The sequence below is a fragment of the Mustelus asterias genome, chromosome 7, assembly GCF_964213995.1.
Source record: "Mustelus asterias chromosome 7, sMusAst1.hap1.1, whole genome shotgun sequence".
Classification (NCBI taxonomy): Eukaryota; Metazoa; Chordata; class Chondrichthyes; order Carcharhiniformes; family Triakidae; genus Mustelus; species Mustelus asterias.
Genome location: NC_135807.1, coordinates 10,100,248 through 10,120,561, shown reverse-complemented (window position 1 = coordinate 10,120,561; position 20,314 = coordinate 10,100,248). Strand labels below are relative to the sequence as shown.

At 46.7% G+C, this 20,314-nt stretch overlaps 1 protein-coding gene across 6 annotated transcripts in view; it reads right to left on the bottom strand.

Moving 5' to 3' along the window:
* The window catches only part of vps13b (vacuolar protein sorting 13 homolog B), a 993,302-nt gene that overhangs the window by 26,287 nt on the left and 946,701 nt on the right, over nt 1-20,314 (bottom strand). For all 6 annotated transcript variants that reach the window (XM_078215655.1, XM_078215652.1, XM_078215654.1 and 3 more), the window contains 2 exons: nt 7,575-7,702; nt 5,369-5,568 (listed from right to left, as the gene is read on the bottom strand). In XM_078215655.1, the coding sequence (XP_078071781.1) occupies nt 5,369-5,568; nt 7,575-7,702 (328 nt within the window). The remainder of the gene's footprint in view (nt 1-5,368; nt 5,569-7,574; nt 7,703-20,314) is intronic.

Below are 20,314 nucleotides of genomic sequence, written 5' to 3'. Positions count from 1 at the left end.
AACGGCCGCTTCTGCACGATCAGGGTTCTATGAAATGATTTTATGATAAAAGACATAATGTGAACCCAACAAATCAGAACATAATCTTCTTTAATCACCCAAACTGGAAACAAAATGATAACAAAGTTTATTAGAAACCATAGAACCATAGAAAATTACAGCTCAGAAACAGGCCTTTTGGCCCTTCTTGTCTGTGCCGAACCATTTTTTGCCGAGTCCCACTGACCTGCACTTGGACCATATCCCTCCACACCCCTCTCATCCATGAACCCGTCCAAGTTTTTCTTAAATGTTAAAAGTGACCCTGCATTTACCACTTTATCCGGTAGCTCATTCCACACTCCCACCACTCTCCGCGTGAAGAAGCCCCCCTAATATTCCCTTTAAACTTTTCTCCTTTCACCCTTAACCCATGCCCTCTGGTTTTTTTCTCCCACAGCCTCAGTTGAAAAAGCCTGCTTGCATTCACTCTATCTATACCCTTCAAAATCTTATACACCTCTATCAAATCTCCCCTTATTCTTCTACGCTCCAGGGAATAAAGTCCCAAACTATTCAATCTCTCTCTGTAACTCAGCTTCTCAAGTCCCGGCAACATCCTTGTGAACCTTCTCTGCACTCTTTCAACCTTATTTACATCCTTCCTGTAACTAGGTGACCAAAACTGGACACAATACTCCAAATTCGGCCTCACCAATGCCTTATATAACCTTACCATAACACTCCAACTTTTATACTCGATACTCCGATTTATAAAGGCCAAGGTACCAAAGGCACTCTTTACGACCCTATCCACCTGTGACGTCACTTTTAGGGAATTCTGTACCTGTATTCCCAGATCCCTCTGTTCAACTGCACTCTTCAGAGTCCTACCATTTACCCTGTACGTTCTTCTTTGTTTTGTCCTTCCAAAGTGCAATATCTCACACTTGTCTGCGTTAAATTCCATTTTGTGGAGATGCCGGCGTTGGACTGGGGTGAACACAGTAAGAGTTTTAACAACACCAGGTTAAAGTCCAACAGGTTTATTTGGTAGCAAATATCATTAGCTTTCGGAGTGCTGCTCCTTCGTCAGATGGAGTGGAAATGTGCTCTCAAACAGGGCACAGAGACACAAAATCAAGTTACAGAATACTGATTAGAATGCGAATCCCTACAACCAACCAGATCTTAAAGATACAGACAATGTGGGTGGGGGGAGCATTAAGCACAGGTTAAAGAGATGTGTATTGTCTCCAGACAGGACAGCCCGCAAGTCCAGGAGGCAAGCTGTGGGGGTTACTGACAATGTGACATAAATCCAACATCCCGGTTTAGGCCGTCCTCATGTGTGCGGAACTTGGCTATCAGTTTCTGCTCAGCGACTCTGCGCTGTCGTGTAGGCCGCCTTGGAGAACGCTTACCTGAAGATCAGAAGCTGAATGCCCGTGACTGCTGAAGTGCTCCCCCACAGGAAGAGAACAGTCTTGCCTGGTGATTGTCGAGCGGTGTTCATTCATCCGTTGTCGTAGTGTCTGCATGGTTTCCCCAATGTACCATGCCTCGGGACATCCTTTCCTGCAGCGTATCAGGTAGACAATGTTGGCCGAGTTGCAAGAGTAGGTACCGTGTACCTGGTAGATGGTGTTCTCATGTGAGATGATGGCATCCGTGTCGATGATCCGGCATGTCTTGCAGAGGTTGCTGTGGCAGGGTTGTGTGGTGTCGTGGTCACTGTTCTCCTGAAGGCTGGGTAGTTTGCTGCGGACAATGGTCTGTTTGAGGTTGCGTGGTTGTTTGAGGGCAAGAAGTGGGGTTGTGGGGATGGCCTTGGCGAGATGTTTGTCTTCAAAAATGACATGTTGAAGGCTCCGGAGGAGATGCCGTAGCTTCTCCGCTCTGGGGAAGTACTGGACGACAAAGGGTACTCTGTCCACCATGTCCCGTGTTTGTCTTCTGAGGAAGTCGGTGCGGTTTTTCGCTGTGGCACGTCGGAACCTTTGATTGATGAGTCGAGCGCCATATCCTGTTCTTATGAGGGCATCCTTCAGCGTCTGGAGGTGTCTGTTGCGATCCTCCTCATCCGAGCAGATCCTGTGTATTCGGTGGGTTTGTCTGTATGGGATGGCTTCTTTAATGTGTTTAGGGTGGAAGCTGGAGAAGTGGAGCATCATGAGGTTATCCGTGGGCTTGCGGTACAGTGAGGTGCTGAGGTGACCGTCCTTAATGGAGATGCATGTGTCTAAGAATGCAACCAATTCCGGAGAGTAGTCCATGGTGAACAAGACTTCTTCACCGCACAGGACCTTTAACCGATGCTATACACTAGATACATCGATGATATTTTCTTCCTTTGGAGTCATGGTGAGCAATCACTGAAACAACCATATGATGGCATCAACAAGTTTCATCCCACCATCAGACTCACCATGGACTAGTCTCCGGAATCGGTGGCATTCTTGGACACGCGCATCTCCATTAAGGACGGTCACCTCAGCACCTCACTGTACCGCAAGCCCGTGGATAACCTCACGATGCTCCACTTCTCCAGCTTCCACCCTAAACACGTTAAAGAAGCCATCCCATACAGACAAACCCTCCGAATACACAGGATCTGCTCGGATGAGGAGGATCGCAACAGACACCTCCAGACGCTGAAAGATGCCCTCATAAGAACAGAATATGGCGCTCGACTCATCGATCAACAGTTCCGACGCGCCACAGCGAAAAACCGCACCGACCTCCTCAGAAGACAAACACGGGACATGGTGGACAGAGTACCCTTTGTCGTCCAGTACTTCCCCGGAGTGGAGAAGCTACAGCATCTCCTCCGGAGCCTTCAACATGTCATTGATGAAGACAAACATCTCGCCAAGGCCATCCCCACACCCCCACTTCTTGCCTTCAAACAACCGCGCAACCTCAAACAGACCATTGTCCACAGCAAACAACCCAGCCTTCAGGAGAACAGTGACCACGACACCACACAACCCTGCCACAGCAATCTCTGCAAGACGTGCCGGATCATCGACACGGATGCCATCATCTCACGTGAGAACACCATCTACCAGGTACACGGTACCTACTCTTGCAACTCGGCCAACATTGTCTACCTGATCCGCTGCAGGAAAAGGTGTCCCGAGGCATGGTACATTGGGGAAACCATGCAGACGCTACGACAACGGATGAATGAACACCGCTCGACAATCACCAGGCAAGACTGTTCTCTTCCTGTGGGGGAGCACTTCAGCAGTCACAGGCATTCAGCTTCTGATCTTCAGGTAAGCGTTCTCCAAGGCAGCCTTCACGACAGACGACAGCGCAGAGTCGCTGAGCAGAAACTGATAGCCAAGTTCCGCACACGAGGACGGCCTAAACCGGGATGTTGGATTTATGTCACATTATCAGTAACCCCCACAGCTTGCCTCCTGGACTTGCAGGCTGTCCTGTCTGGAGACAATACACATCTCTTTAACCTGTGCTTAATGCTCCCCCCACCCACATTGTCTGTATCTTTAAGATCTGGCTGGTTGTAGGGATTCGCATTCTAATCAGTATTCCGTAACTTGATTTTGTGTCTCTGTTTGCACTGTTTGAGAGCACATTTCCACTCCATCTGACGAAGGAGCAGCGCTCCGAAAGCTAATGGTATTTGCTACCAAATAAACCTGTTGGACTTTAACCTGGTGTTAAAACTCTTATTAAATTCCATTTGCCATTTTTCAGCCCATTTTTCTAGTTGGTCCAAATCCCTCTGCAAGCTTTGAAAACCTTCCTCACTGTCCACTACACCTCCAATTTTTGTATCATCAGCAAATTTGCTGATCCAATTCACCACATTATCATCCAGATCATTGATATAGATGACAAAGAACAATGAACCCAACACCGATCCCTGCGGCACACCACTGGTCACAGGCCTCCACTCAGAGAAGCAATCCTCCACAACCACTCTCTGGCTTCTTCCATTGATGTGGAGATGCCGGCGTTGGACTGGGGTGAACGCAGTAAGAGTTTTAACAACACCAAGTTAAAGTCCAACAGGTTTATTTGGTAGCAAATGAAAGCTAATGGTATTTGCTACCAAATAAACCTGTTGGACTTTAACCTGGTGTTGTTAAAACTCTTACTGTGTTCTTCCATTGAGCCAGTGTCTAATCCAACTTACTACCTCCCCATGTATACCCAGCGACTGAACCTTCCTAACTAACCTCCCATAAGGGACCTTGTCAAAGGCCTTGCTGAAATCCAGGTAGACAACATCCACCGCCTTCCCTTCATCCACTTTCCTGGTAACCTCTTCGAAAAACTCTAATAGATTGGTCAAACATGACCTACCACGCACAAAGCCATGTTGACTCTCCCTAATAAGTCCCCGTCTATCCAAATATTTGTAGATCCTATCCCTTATCACACCTTCCAATAACTTGCCCACCACCGACGTCAAACTTACTGGCCTATAATTTCCCGGATTTCTTTTGGAACCTTTTTTAAACAAAGGAACAACATGAGCCACCCTCCAATCATCGGGCACCTCCCCCGTGAATACTGACATTTTAAATATGTCTGCCAGGGCCCCTGCAAGTTCAACACTAGCTTCCCTCAAGGTCCGTGGGAATACCCTGTCCGGTCCTGGGGATTTATCCACTCTGATTTGCCTCAAGACAGCAAGCACCTCCTCCCCTTTAATCTGTAAAGGTTCCATGACCTCCCTACCTGTTTGCCCTATTTCCGTAGACTCCATGGCCCGTTTCCTCAGTAAATACAGATGCAAAAAAAACCATTTGGTATCTCCCCCATCTCTTTTGGTTCCATACACAGTCTACCACTCTGGTCTTCAAGAGGACCAATTTTATCCCTCACGATCCTTTTACTCCTAACGTACCTATGGAAGCGCTTTGGATTTTCCTTCACTCTGTCTGCCAAAGCAACCTCATGTCTTCTTTTAGCCCTCCTGATTTCCCTCTTAAGTAGCTTCTTGCATCTTTTATACTCCTCGAGCATCTGATCTGTTCCTTGCTACCTGTACATTTCATACAACTTCCTCTTAATCAGTGTTACAATCTAGTGCTACGATTAGTGTCATAAGTAGGCGTACATTAACACTGCAATGAAGTTACTGTTCAGGTTGGCAACTGAGGGAGAATTTAGCATGGCCAATGCACCTAACCAACACGTCTTTCGGACTGTGGGAGCAAACCGGAGCACCCGGAGGAAACCCACACAGACACGGGGAGAACGTGCAGACTCCATACAGACAGTGACCCAAGCTGGGAATTGAATCTGGGTCCCCGGTGCTGTGAGACAGCAGTGCTAACCACTGTGCCACCCAATAATAATATTACAGGTAAGCACAAAACAATGATAAAACAAGGCTGTGACATCTCACCTGAGTCCCAGGGCTATTGAGATCAATGAGATCGCTCCATTCCTCAGAGAGAACAGATGGAGACGCCATGCTAAGGTGGACACTGGGCAAGTGCTCCTGAGATTTGCAGTCAGGGAAGTTCCAGATTTGATGATAAAGCTCATGATGAACTGAGGACTCAGCGGGAATTTTTCGGCAATGGACAGCACACTTTGGGACATCTAAAACACAACAAAAAAAAATCGCAGTTTAAATTATAACCAAAAGTGCTAATGCATTGAAACAGAAGCCAGATGAATGAAAGAGGGAGAAGGGAATAGAGGGATACGTTCATCAGATGAGATGAAGTAGTGCATGACAAGGCTTGTGTGGAGCATCGATCAAACAATCGGGCTGAATGGCCTGTTTCCACACTGTATTTTAATGTAATTCAATATATTCAAAAACTATTCATCGAAAACAGTGCAGATTTAGCGAATCAGACAGTACAGTGAAAGAATTGGCGGCATGGTGCGTCAGTGGTTGGCAACAGGGATCCCGGTTCGATTCCCGGTTTGGGTCACTGTCTGTGTGGAGTCTGCACGTTCTCTGTGTCTGCGTGGGTTTCCTCCGGGTGCTCTAGTTTCTTCCCACAGTCCAAAGATCTGCAGCTTAGGTGGATTGGCCATGCTAAATCGCCCCTTAGTGTCAGGGGGACTAGCTAGGATAAATGTATGGGGTCATGGGGATAGGACTTGAGTGGGATTGTGGTCAGTGCAGATTCGATGGGCTGAATGGCTTCCTTCTGCACTGTTGGATTCTATGCTTTAACTGATATCCCCATTGTTTCCGATTCTGGATGACTGGATACTACTGCAGTAACGGCACAACTGACTTACTACCCTTTATGTAAAATTTAAACTTTTAATACTTTATAGTTTATGCCCATGAAGACATCTCACAGATCCATGAAAGCAAGAGCATACAGGTGCGACACGGTGGCACAGTGGTCAGCACTGCTGCCTCACAGCGCCAGGGATCTGGGTTCGATTCCGGCCTTGGGTGACTGTCGGTGTGGAGTTTGCACGTTCTTCCTGTGTCTGTGTGGGTTTCCTCCGGGTGCTCCGGTTTCCTCCCACAGTCCAAAGTTGTGCAGGTTAGGTGGAATGACCAAATTGCCCCTCAGTGTCCCAAGATGTGTAGGGTAGGTGGATTAGCGGTGTAAATGTGCAGGGTTACAGGCAGGGTGGGGTGGGGGGAATTGAATGATGGGCCTGGGTAAGATACTCTGCTGGAGAGCATTGCAGTGATTCTACAATTCAGATGTCAAGTATGAATTTGAGTCATACACTGCCTGATTTTATTCCATTATAAGTGGTTCTACATCAATAGAATCTGACAGGAGGTCTTACGGAGCAGTGACAGTGTCCCTACCTTTGGGCCAGTTCTGGGTCAAGTCCCATTTGTTGGCCACGGAAGGAGTATTTGTGACATGGGTCAATGGGCTGGTAATCAGCCCGGGATTTTCCACAGACTGTCCAATATTTCCCAAAGGGAAACTAGTGCGTGAAAAGACATGCTTAAAAATTGTTAAAAATCAATATAATTACATCAAACTATACTGCAAATAGACTATTCAGCCCAAGGGGACTCTGCCAGTGTTAATATTCCACATGAGCCTCCTTCTGTCTTACCGCAGCTCACTTTATTGACATATCTTTTTTTAATGAATTCATTCGTGGGATATAAGTGCTATCAACAAGGCTGGCATTTATTGCCCTTCCCTAATTGTCCTTGAGAAGATGGTGATGAGCTGCCTTCTTGAATCGTTGCAGTCCATGTGGTGTAGGTACAACCACAGTGCTGTTAGGGAGGGGGAGTTCCAGGATTTTGACCCAACAACAGTGAAGAAACGGCGATATATTTCCAAGTCAGGATGGTGAGCGACTTCGAGGGGAACTTGCAGATGAAGGTGTCCCTATTTATCTATCTACCTTCCCTTTGGTTGCATCTATGCTTTTTGCTTCAACCATTCCTTGTGGTAATGAGTTCCACATTCTGACCATGCTCTGGGCATAGACTTGAATTCCCGGTTGGATTTATTAATGTCTATCTTATATTTATGGCCCCCAGTTTTGGTCTCCTCCACATTTTTATATTGAAGTTAAACTGGTTATCTCAAAGAATCAAAGTACAAAGCTTAAACAAATAGCGACCACAGTTCAGAGATATTAAATCAGATTTCTACCTTTCACGTTTTCTTTCATCAGGATTGCGACAGGGCATCTGTTATGGATGATCATCCGAGGACTACAATCCTCGCTGACAGTTATGTAGGTGACACCGAGGCATTCCTGATAAGTCACCACCACAGCTCTGAAAACAAAGAAAATGGAAGAGGAATTGCAATTTACAACCAACTTTGACTGCAATGTAAATTATTCAAAATAGAACCGAGAGAACAAAATATGAGGCATGGTGGGGTGGAGTGGGGTGCGGGGAAGGGTACGTCAGCCTCCGAACAAGGAAGACAAGTGAATGATTGGGGTGGGCCTGTTCATCAAGCACTATTGTCACGAGGTTCTGAGTCCAAGCCCCACTCCAAAAGCCGGAGCACAAAACCCCATGCCGGAACTCCCATTGCAATACTGAGGGAGTGCTGAACTAGAGAACAAAGACAAGTACAGCACAGGAACAGGCCCTTTGGCCCTCCAAGCCAGTGCCAATCATGATGCCCTAACTAAAGTACAAAAAAACTTTCTGCCCTTACTCGATCCGTATCCCTCTATTCCCTCCCTATTCAGGTACCCATCCAGATGCCTATTAAAAGTTGCTAATGTGTCTGCTTCCACTACCTCCTCAGGCGGCACGCTTTTGCGTGAAAAACTTTCTCCGCACATTTCCCTCAAACTTTCCCCCTCTCACCTTGAACCTGTGCCCCCTTATAATTGACGCTTCCACGCTGGGAAAAAGCCTCCGACTATCCACCCTGCTGATGCCTCTCATAATTTTGTAGACCTCTATCAGGTCTCCCCTCAGCCTCTGTCTTTCCAGTGAAAACAATGTTAGTTTATGCAATCTCTCCTCATAGCCAACACCGTCGAGACCGGGCAACATTCTTTATACTCTCTCCAAAGCTTTGGAACTGATCAGATGAGACCCTAAACCGTGGCTGCTCTCTCGGGTGGACACGTTTCGAATATGTCCTGACCTGTATTTATCCTCCAAGCAAGAAAATCAAAAAAAGCCAAAAGAAATTCCGCTTATAATCAGTGTTGTTTATGGGATCTTGTTGTGCATAATTCAGCAGACATGTTGGGCAGAATCTTCCAGTCACGCTCGCCCCAAGACCCGAAAACCCCGCCCGAGCAAAACCTTTGCACGGTCCTGTCCTGCCTGCTACGATTCCCGTGGCGGGTGGGATGGGCAATTCCACCCATTGCCTACATTACAACAGTGACTTCACTTCTGAAGTGCTTCACTGTAAAGTGCTTTTGGATGGCCTAAAGACAGCAAAGGCACGATAGAAATGCGGATCTTCCTCTTAATATCTTTCCACTGGTGTGATTTTCTGCATTTTTTATTTTTATCTTAACTTTTGATTTGGAAGCCAAAGTCCAAATGTTTCACCAGTCTCACTGTGCAGTTAGTAACCGAAACACTCTGCCCTTCCTTTAAACACTAACAACAGCTACACTATCACCATTCTAGACTCAAGATAGATAAGAACTAATTAAATCACTTTGGCAAACAAAGATGTGCAGAGTGCGGATCACAGCCAGTGCCGGTAAACTCCAAAACAGAGACTGATCCGTCATAAGGACTCCTTTGAAACTGGGCAGTCAGGCACTTATAACTGCTCTTGGTGCCCCTGCCATGTGTCCAAACCAACCTGCAGACTTTGGCTGTAGCACATTACAGAGTCATAGAGGTTTACAGCATAGAAATAGGCCCTTTGGCCCAACTTGTCCATGCCGCCCATTTTGTTAACCCCTAAGTTAGTCTTAATTGCCTACATTTGGCCCATATCCCTCTATACCCATCTTACCCATGTAACTGTCTAAACGCTTTTTAAAAGACAAAATTGTATCCGCCTCTACTACTACCTCTGGCAGCTTGTTCCAGACACTCACCACCCTCTATGTGGAAAAATTGCCCCTCTGGACACTTTTGTATCTCTCCCCTCTCACCGCAAACCTATGCCCTCTAGTTGTAGACTCCCCTACCTTTGGGAAAAGATATTAACTATCTAGCTGATCTATGCCCCTCATTATTTTATAGACCTCTAAAAGATCACCCCTCAGCCTTCTACACTCCAGAGAAAAAAGTCCCAGTCTATCCAGCCTCTCCGTATAACTTAAACCATCAAGTCCCGGTAGCATTCTAGTAAATCTTTTCTGCACTCTTTCTAGTTTAATAATATCCTTTCTATAATAGGGTAACCAGAACTGTACAAAGTATTCCAAGTGTGGCCTTACCAATCTCCTGTACAACTTCAACGAGACGTCCCAACTCCTGTATTCAATGTTCTGACCAATGAAACCAAGCATGCCAAATGCATTCTTCACCACTCTGTCCACCTGTGACTCCATTTTCAATGAACCTGTACTCCTAGATCTCTTTGTTCTGTAACTCTCCCCAATGCCCTCCCATTGACTGAATAAGTCCTGCGCTGGTTCAATCGACCAAAATGCATCACCTCGCATTTATCTAAATTAAACTCCATCTGCCATTTGTCAGCCCACTGGCCCAATTTATCAAGATTCCGTTGCAGTCCGAAATAACCTTCTTCACTGTCCACTATGCCACCAATCTTGGTGTATTCTGCAAACTTACTAACCATGCCTCCTATATTCTCATCCAAATCATTAATATAAATGACGAATAACAGTGGACCCAGCACCGATCCCTGATTCTTCTCAGTTGGCGATAATTGGCAAGGTCCTTTTGATACCAGGTCAGGCTTGGGTAAGGTCATTGAACCTGAGACTGTTTTTGTAATGGAGTGAGCAAGATTTACCCACCAGTCCCACGTGGCTTGAAGTGAAGTCAGAAGATGCCTCCAAACAAAAAAGCAATCAAGAATTTTACTCTGATTTTACTTTTGGGTACTCTGTGCTTGGGCCACCAAAAGAAGTTTCTGCCCCTCTGTGTACAGTTCTGGTCACCCTATTATAGAAAGGATATTATTAATCTGGAAAGAGTGCAGAAAAGATTTACTAGGATGCTACCGGGACTGGATGGTTTGAGTTATAAGGGGAGGCTGGATAGACTGGGACTCTTTTCCCTGGAGCGTAGGAGGCATAGGAATGATCTTATAGAATAATGAGGGGCATAGATCAGCTAGATAGTCAATATCTTTTCCCAAAGATAGGGGAGTCTAAAACTAGAGGGCATAGGTTTAAGGTGAGAGGGGAGAGATACAAAAGGGCCAGAGGGGCAATTTTTTCACACCGAGGGTGGTGAGCATCTGGAACAAGCTGCCAGAGGCAGTAGTAGAGGTGGGTTCAATTTTGTCCTTTAAAAAGCATTTAGACAATTACCTGGGTAAGAGGGATACAGGCCAAACGCAATTGGGACCAGCTTAGTGGTTAAAAAAAAGGGCAGCATGGACAAGTTGGGCCGAACGGCCTGTTTCCATGTTTCCTCTATGACTCTGTTGCCCCTGTGCTCCTGCCAGTCTTTATATTTCTGCTTGCAGGCCAACCCAGTGGGGTGATGCAGTAAGGCCAGGGAGTCATGTTGCCAATGTCAGAGTGGTGTGGCACCCACCTCAGCTTGTGTGTGCAAGTGATTCCTGCTCAGAGTTAAAATTGGGGCAAACATATCAGTCGCAAATTGTACAGACTGTCTGCACAGCTAGAACACAGATGAAAAAGTCAATCCATTCAGGTCACAAACAACAAGTAGATGCAGCATTAATGCAGGGGTTTGTCTACATCTCCTCTGCATGTGTGGCACCTTCCCCAGACTTGAGCTCATCATATCATAGAATTGGAGGCAGTTACACAAAGCAGCCATTTGCCCCATTGCGTCCTTGCCCGTCCCTGCAAGAGCAACTCACCACATCCCACTTACCTGCCTTTTCCCCATAGTCCTTCAAAAAAAAATTCTCTCCAGACAATGATCCAATTTCTTTCTGAAAGCTTTGACTGAATTTGCCTCCATCACTCTCTCAGGTAGTGCTTTCCAGAATCTAATCAGTTTTTGTGTTAAAAAGTTTTTCCTCAGGAATCTGCAATTCAAAATTCTGGTGCCTGCAGCCTAACTTGCGCCAAGTCACGTTCACCCATCTTCCCTTCACTCGCTGACCAAACTGGCTCCCGGTCCTGCAGCAACTTGATCTTAACATTCTCATCCTTGTAATCAAGTCCCTCCATGGTCTCCCTCCTCCTCATCTCTACCTCCAGTGTCACACAACCCCAGGGTCTTGCAGTTCTGCATTCTGCCCTCCCCTGGATCACTGATTTCTATCACCCCATCACTGGCAGCCTTGCCTTCAGCTGACTAGGCCAATGCTCCAGAAACTCTTTTCTACACCTCTTCTCCATTAGGCTGCTCCTTTCGTGGAAGACTGGACACCCAGAAGATCGTGGACAGCACAGTGGCACAATAGTTAGCACTGCTGCTTCACAGCGCCAGGGACCCAGGTTCAATTCCCGGCTTGGGTCACTGTCTGTGTGGAGTTTGCACATTCTCACCATGTCTGTGTGGGTTTCCTCCGAGTGCTCCGGTTTCCTCCCACTGTCTGAAAGATGTGCTGGTTATGTGCATTGACCCGAACAGGCGCCAGACTGTGGCGACTAGGGGAATTTCACAGTAACTTCGTTGCAGTGTTAATATAAGCCTTACTTGTGACTAATAAATAAACTTTAAATGGCTGTCGGGATTCTATGATTCTATGACTCAGTGACCAGTTCACTGTACAGAAGGTCTTAGAATATATAATCGTCATCCATCCAATGAACACAGCCAAGTCAGTGCAGACATCGTTGGTTTAGCAATGAGTGTATGCTAGCGGAATTAGCATTGGAACATAGGAATTAGGAACATAAGTAGGCAATTCAGCCCTTCTAACCTGCTCTGCCATTCAATCAGATCATGGCTGATCTCTCCCTGATCTCAAATCCACCTCCCCACCTGTTCCCCATATCCCCTTATCACTTTTTAATCAGAAATATGTTAATCTCAGCATGCACCAGGACCTCCGAATTGGTAACTTGTCCTGCCAAAAGATTTCGAGAATGCATCTGAGACAGCGAAACTGGAAACTGCTCAGCCTTTTCTCCTGCCTAGCATATGTTTTCCGATCTCACTCGGAATGTGCTGCGGATGCCCGGCATGGTAGAGTTGCAGATTGGTGTTCTCAGTTAGGTTGCTGTTGTTCCACCCTCTCTTATTCAGTTGGGACATCACAACTGCAGCATCTGTACATTGATTTTGACATCCAGTGACAGATTGCTGGTGATTGTGAAACCTAGGTATGTGAAGCTATCAACACTATCACATTGTCAATACTGATAGATGACGGCATAGCAACATCCCAGACCGTAACATTTGTCTTGCTGTTGCTGATGGTTAAACCAAACTCTTCACATGCATCAGAGAGTCTATACATGTGCTGCTGATGACTGCTGGATGGTGCGCCAATGATTACTGGTTATAACTTTGCCAGAATATCCTTTGATACAGGAAGTACTAGGGGGCTTGCATGATGGGACCAAAAAGGCAATAAGAACATAAGAACTAGGAACAGGAGTAGGCCATCTGGCCCCTCGAGCCTGCTCCGTCATTCAATAAGATCATGGCTGATCTTTTTGTGGACTCAGCTCCACTTACCCGCCCACTCACCATAACCCTTAATTCCTTTACTGTTCAAAAATTTATCTATCCTTACCTTAAAAACTTTCAATGAGGTAGCCTCAACTGCTTTATAGAGCAGGGAATTCCACAGATTCACAACCCTTTGGGTGAAAAAGTTCCTCCTTAACTCAGTCCTAAATCTGCACCCCCTTATTTTGAGGCCATGCTCCCTATTCTAGTTTCACCCGCCAGTGGAAACAACTTCCCTACTTCTATCTTACCTATTCCCTTCATAATCTTATATGTTTCTATAAGATCTCCCCTCATTCTTCTGAATTCCAATGCGTATAGCCCCAGTCTCCTCATAAGCCAACACTCTCAACTCCGGAATCAACCTAGTGAATCTCCTCTGCACCCCCTCCAGTGTCAGTGTATCCTTTCTCAAGCACTCCCAGTACATCCTTTCTCAAGTAAGGAGATCAAAACTGTACACAATAGGTCCATCAGCAAAGAAAACAACTCTATTGAAAACAAAGGGAGAATAGGTCATCCCTGATTCAATAAACAATTGGAAAGGTGTTGAGATACGTTGAGTTATACTCAAGGGAGAACACTGAGGAAACTATAGACACTATTTAAAAGTCTGCCTGTGACGGTGGAGGAACTTAACAAAATGATTGACGCATTGCCATGGGCAAAGATCCAGGTGCTGTGCTATACCGCCTGAACTCATCAAACATGGGAAACTAGCACTCTTGCATTATTTGCACTAATTTCTATGTCTTTGTTGGAAGGAGGGGAGGGAGGCAGTGTCCCAGGATACATGAGATGCAAAGACTTTGATCTTGGACAAGAACAAGGGGAAAGTATTTGCCTATGTTGCCTTTGTCAGACTGCAGATCCTGGCTGAATGCATCGACCCCAAATCCCAATGTGGTTTCCGAACTGGAAGATCTATAATTGATATGATCTTCTCAGTCCTGCAGTTGCAAGAGAAATGCTGAGAACAAAGGAGACCACTATATATTGTCTTCACTGATCACACCAAGGCACTTAACCACATGAGCACAGGGTCTATTTAAGCTGCTGGATAAAAACGGCCGCCCACCGAAGCTCCTCAATGTGATCTATCCTTTCCCAGCCAACATGGTGGGTAAGTTCAGCTAGAACGAGGCAACATCAGAACCCTTTGAGGTCCGCAGCGTGGTCAAACAGGATTGTGTTCGAGCACTAACACATCAGCATATTCTTCTCTTTGCTGCTGTCATATGTCTTCAAGTCATCTTCAGAGAGTGTCTACTCAGATACCAGAACCGATGAAAAGCCTGCTTGCCTGAGATCCAAGCCAAAAATGTGCTCGGTCTTCAGAAGCTGCTCTATGCTGATAATGGTGCACCAGTGTTCTCCCACCTCAGGAACACATTCAGCAGAAGATGAGTTCGCAGGTCTAACTTACCAACATTGAATTCACAGCTCAGAAACAGGTGATCTTACTCAATTAGCCAATGGCAGCAGCTATGCTCCTCACAAACCTCCTCCCAACTTAAGTCATTCAGAATAAGCTCAGGTTTTAAACCGAGATAGGTCACCTTATAAAGGATAGAACTGAGGTTCAGGGGAAGGTTAGCTTGGATGAGTCACTGTCGCGGGTACGTGCAGCAGGGTGGCACAGTGGTTAGCACTGCTGCCTCACAGCGCTGGGGACCTGGGTTCAATTCCCGGCTTGGGTAACTGTCTGCGTGGAGTCTGCCCGTTCTCCCCGTGTCTGCGTGGGTTTCCTCCGGGTGCTCCGATTTCCTCCCACAGTCCGAAAGGTGCGCTGGTTAGGCGCATTGGCCATGCTACATTCTCCCTCATCGTACCCGAACAAGTGCCGGAGTATGGCGACGAGGGGATTTTCACAGTAATTTCATTGCAGTGTAAATGTAAGCCTACTTGTGACACTCATAAATAAACTTAAACTTAAAAAAGAGTACACAGACAAATCTGGCAGAAGCTGGTTAGATATCCTGCAAGCTGAAGACCGATATGTGAGAAAAAGTGGATGGGAATAAAATCTGGGGTTGATAAACCTTGGGTAATAAGGAATATTATGCATATTTTATGCTCCCTCATATCCAAGCTGTGGAGGCAAGTGGTTAATGACATATCTTTGGTGGTACCGGTCAGCAACAGATGCCAAGACTTGTCAGATGCAGCATCCCTGCCCAAGCTTTCCCTTTGCACTTCTCTGCTGCCACTGAGCACTGCAAGAACAGACTGCAATCTGGAACCAGCTGTCAGGGAAGTTTGGGATTCACAGCCAGACTTTCCCAGTCAGTGGAATGGCACCAACCGCCTCAGTCACCTCCCATACTGCACCAAGATTTATGCACTTTATGATTAAACAAAAATATTAAAAAATTTTAACTGCTGCACCCTCCCTAAAAGAAGATCTGAAGGCTTCATTAAAAACAGATGTAAGATAAGAATAGGATAAATGTGTTGTCTCAATGCCAAACATGTGATCCAACCTGATCCAGTTAAGAGTTTGAGCAAAGCCTGACACTATTAATAAGACACTATACAAGAAGAAAATAGTTTCTGGAAATCTTCTTGGCCTGCAGATGGTCTTTTCACGTCTAATGTTGAGGGTACAATGGGATCTCTAAGAAATCCCGTGAGCCAGTTAACATAAAATCCACCGGTTCTGAGAAATTGTCGAACTCTGTTTCAATTTGGGATGATGTGGAGATGCCGGCGTTGGACTGGGGTGGGCACAGTAAGAAGTCTCACAACACCAGGCTAAAGTCCAACAGGTTTATTTGTTATCGTGAGCTTTTGGAGCGCTGCTCCTTCATCAGGTGAGTGAAGGAGCAGTGCTCCGAAAGCTTGTGATACCAGATAAACCTGTTGGACCTCAACCTGGTGCTGTGAGACTTCTTAATTTGGGACAGTCAAGTTTGAATTTCACTTTATTTATCTGCAGAGTTCATTAGAAAATCATACAGCACAGGGGGAGGCCATTTGGCCCATCACACCTGTTGGCTCTCTGACAAAGCTCCAGTTAGTCCCATCCTTGCTTCTCCCTCCACTGCCCCCACCCCACCCCCCCCCACCCCCCCACTTCCCCCCCCCCCCCCCCCCCCCCCCCACCCCCAACTCATTTTTTGTATGTTGCTGGGGCAAATCTGATTAGAAGTGTCAGTTCTGGCGGGAACATTGGAGTGGAGCGCTCCAGCTCCACCAGCCTGTTTCCTTGCGGAATATTCACACTTTGACCGATCAAAAAAAATGGGTGGGGTTTGTGCCATCACCCTGGCGAGGTGGAGACTCTTACAACTGGTAAAGCTGGCTGCAGAGATCCGAACCCAAAAAAAAACAAAGCAAAAGCAATTTGAATTTCAATTTCAATTTCAAAAGAATTTCAATTCCTGGCTTGGGTCACTGTCTGTGTGGAGTCTGCACGTTCTCCCCGTGTCTGCGTGGGTTTCCTCCGGGTGCTCTGGTTTCTTCCCACAGTCCGAAAGATGTGTTGGTTAGGGTGCATTGGCCACGCTAAATTCTCCCTCAGTGTACCCGAACAGACGCCGGAGTGTGGCGACCAGGGAATTTTTACATTAACTTCATTTCAGTGTTAATGTAAGCCTACTTGTGACGCTAATAAATAAATAAACCACGAGGCTCCCACTAGTACCCGTCACGGCACTGCCCCCTGGCACTGCCCCCGTCCCAGGCTGGCACTGCCAGATTTGGCTGGCAGGGACCCGGGTTCAATTCTGGCCTCGGGTCACTGTCTGTGCAGAGTTTGCACATTCTCCCCATGTCTGCGTGGGTTTCCTCCCACAGTCCAAAGATTTGCAGGTTAGGTTCATTGGCTGTGCTAAATTAACCCGAGTGTCAGGGGAGTTAACAGGGTAAATACGTGGGGTTACAGGAATAGGGCCAGGATGGGATTGTGGCCGGTGCAGACTCAATGGACCGAATGGCCTCCTTCTGCACTGTAGGGATTCTATGGATTCTTTACCGATACCAAAACCCCCCCGCTATTAAATCTGTGTCCACCACCCTTTCAGGCAGTGCATTCCAGATCATAACAGGTTGCCATGTCGATAATAAATTCTCCTCAGCTGCGCTCACCTGCTAACTGCCTTAGATGTGTGCCCTACAGTAACTCACCCTCCCAGCGGAACAGTTTCTTGCTAGGTCGGCTATCAAAACCCCTCAGAATTTTGATTCTTGCTTTCAAAAAGATCCCCAACCTACTTTGGCGATGACCTTAAGTCAGCACTGTTCTGGCAATGGGGTCATTGACCCGAAACTTCAATCGTTTCCCTTTCTGCAGACACTGCCTGGCCAGTCAATCGTTTCCCTCTCCACAGATGCTGCCAAACCTGCTGTGTGTTTCAGGTTTCCAGCCTCCACAATGTTGCGCGCCTGTGTTGAAAGAAGTCACAAAGCTGCCAAAAGCAGTTCAGTCCCCTTGACGGCAAAAGCTGCAGCATCATCATCATGAAATATTTGAGCCGATCAGCTAATTTCTATCTCAGAAAATCCTCCCATGTGACGTATTACAAGGATAAGTTCAAAACAAAAAAAAACCCACTAAGGCAACTCACTAACTTAGCCATTTTTAGGAACATGAGAACACAGGAATTAGGAGCAGAAGTCGGCGAATTCAGCCCTTCGAGCCTGCTCCACCATTCAATCAGATCACAGAATCCATAGAATCATTACAGTGCAGAAAGAGGCCATTCAGCCCATCGAGTCTGCACTGACAACAATCCCACCCAGGCTCTATCCTCGGAACTCCACAAATTCACCCCTCCAATTCCTCTAACCAAGCATCCCAGGACACTCAGGGGCAATTTAGCACGGCCAATCAAACTAACCCGCACATCTTTGGACTGTGGGAGGAAGTCGGAGCACCCGGAGGAAACCCACGCAGAGACGGGGAGAACGTGCAGACTCCACACAGACAGTGACCCAAGCCGGGAATTGAACCCAGGTCCCTGGTGCTGTGAGGCAGCAGTGCTAACCACTGTGCCACCATGCCACAGTAAGAAGTCTCACAACACCAGGTCAAAGTCCAACAGGTTTATTTGATAGCACAAGCTTTATGAGGTCATGGCTGATCTCTTCCTGGTCTCAAATCCACCCCTTCACCTGTTCCCCATATCCCTTTAACCCCATTTTATTATTAGAAATATAGGGGGGGGTCAAGGACCTTGGAGGAGTAGAAGTCCTACACGCTGAGAGCTGCCAGCCAGAGGTTGGCAGATCTGTTGAATGGCAGCCTCACTGGGAGGCGATGGCTGCTGCTGGCACGATGCCAGCCTGAGGCTTAGAACCCTTGCTATGGGGCAGCGAGTTCCACAAATTCACCACCCTCTGCGAGAAGTAGTTCCTCCTCATTTCAGTTTTAAATCTACCGCCTCTCAACCTCTACCTGTGACCTCTTTTTATGTAACACGTGCATATTTGTAATGTTGCCTATACTGATTAAAAGGGTTAATGTAGGCCACGTGATGAAGCAAGTGTAAAACCTCCTGAGGATGTTTTCCTGCATACATTGCAAAGAAATCTGTGCCATTCTGAGAGGAGGGACTAAAAAGGGCCATGAGAAGATTAATTTTTTTAAAACACAAATTTTCATCATGCACATTACTGATGGGAGCTAAATTCAAAGCAGTTTTGAGATGTTTTAAATGTAAAGCCATGGACTGTATCATTACTTTATTCTGTTGCTTTAACTCGCTTCTGTGAAACACAATTTTTAGTTCAGACTGAAAAAAGAAACAGCCTGGTTTTTCATCCAGTGGAGAGATTAGTCAGATACGGAGGGCATCCCATAATATTTGCAGTGTCTAACCCAACAATAGAAGGATATACTGTTAGCCTTGTAGAATGCTGCTCTATATAGATCACATCACATCTGCATAGGATTACCCAGGTGATACAGCAGAGAATCAGGCCTTTTGGCCCAACTAGTCCACACCAGCATTTATGCTCCACTCGAACTTCCTTCCATCTTTCCCTACCTATATCTACCAGTATATTCTCTCCATTCCTTTCTCCTTCATGGGCTCCAACTTCCCCTTAAATGCATCTATGCTTTTGGGTTTCAACCACTCCCTGTGGAGGCGAGTTCCACATTCTCAACTGGGTACCAAAGATATTCCTGCTGAATTCACGATTGGATTACTCAGTGACTATCTGATTTTGAAGACCTCTACCTTTGCTCTTCCCACGGCAAGTGGAAAGATTCTCTATGTTTACTTATTGAAAACCTTTCATGATTTTAAAGAGCCTCATTCCTCTCTTTTCAAGGAGCCTGCTCACCCTCTCCTGATAGTTAGAGCTCTGCATTTCTGGTTTCATCCCTGTAAATCTCCTCTGCACTTGCCCCACACTCTCTATCGCCAGAAGCCTCTGACCTTGGCCAAAGGGCTACCGCTCCAGATGCGGTGGGGTAGAGGTCAGAGTGGTACATGGGCGCCTCACAGGTGACGGGGTATGGGGTGAGAGGGATGAATTGAGGCACAGACTTCTTCTTGCGGCTGCCAGCCTCCTCCCTCTGGGTTGCTGGAACAGTAGTTAGCACTGCTGCCTCACAGCGCCAGGGACCCAGGTCCAATTCCAGGCTTGGGTCACTGTCTGTGCGGAGTTTGCACGTTCTCCCCATGTCTGCGTGGGTTTCCTCCAGGTGCACCGGTTTCCTCCCACAGTCCAAAGGTGTGCGGGTTAGGTGGATTAGCCGTGGTAAATTGCCCCTTAGTGTCATGGGGGTACTAGCTAGGGTAAGTGCATGGGGTTATGGGGTTAGGGGCTGGGTGGGATTGTGGTCGGTGCAGACTCGATGGGCTGAATGGCCTCCTTCTGCACTGTAGGATTCTCTGATTCTATGCTGGCATCCTGCATGGTCTGGTGAAGATAAGTGGGCTGGAGAGAGTGATATGAGCGTGCTGGATTGGGGTTTAAATATTGTGCCAAGGCCTTCAAACCTGTCAGCAGGCGGATAAATTAGCTGCCAGCCCACCAGGGGAATCAGAAGGCAACTCGCCTGTGCAAAGTCAATGAGGCTCCAAATGCAGAATCTGCACAGAATCCCGTCATTCTGGCCGGCAGGACAGACACTGTCCGAGCTGCCCGCCACTGCACTTCGTCTCAAAACGGGAGAATTCCGCCCTGTGTTCCTGAAAATTC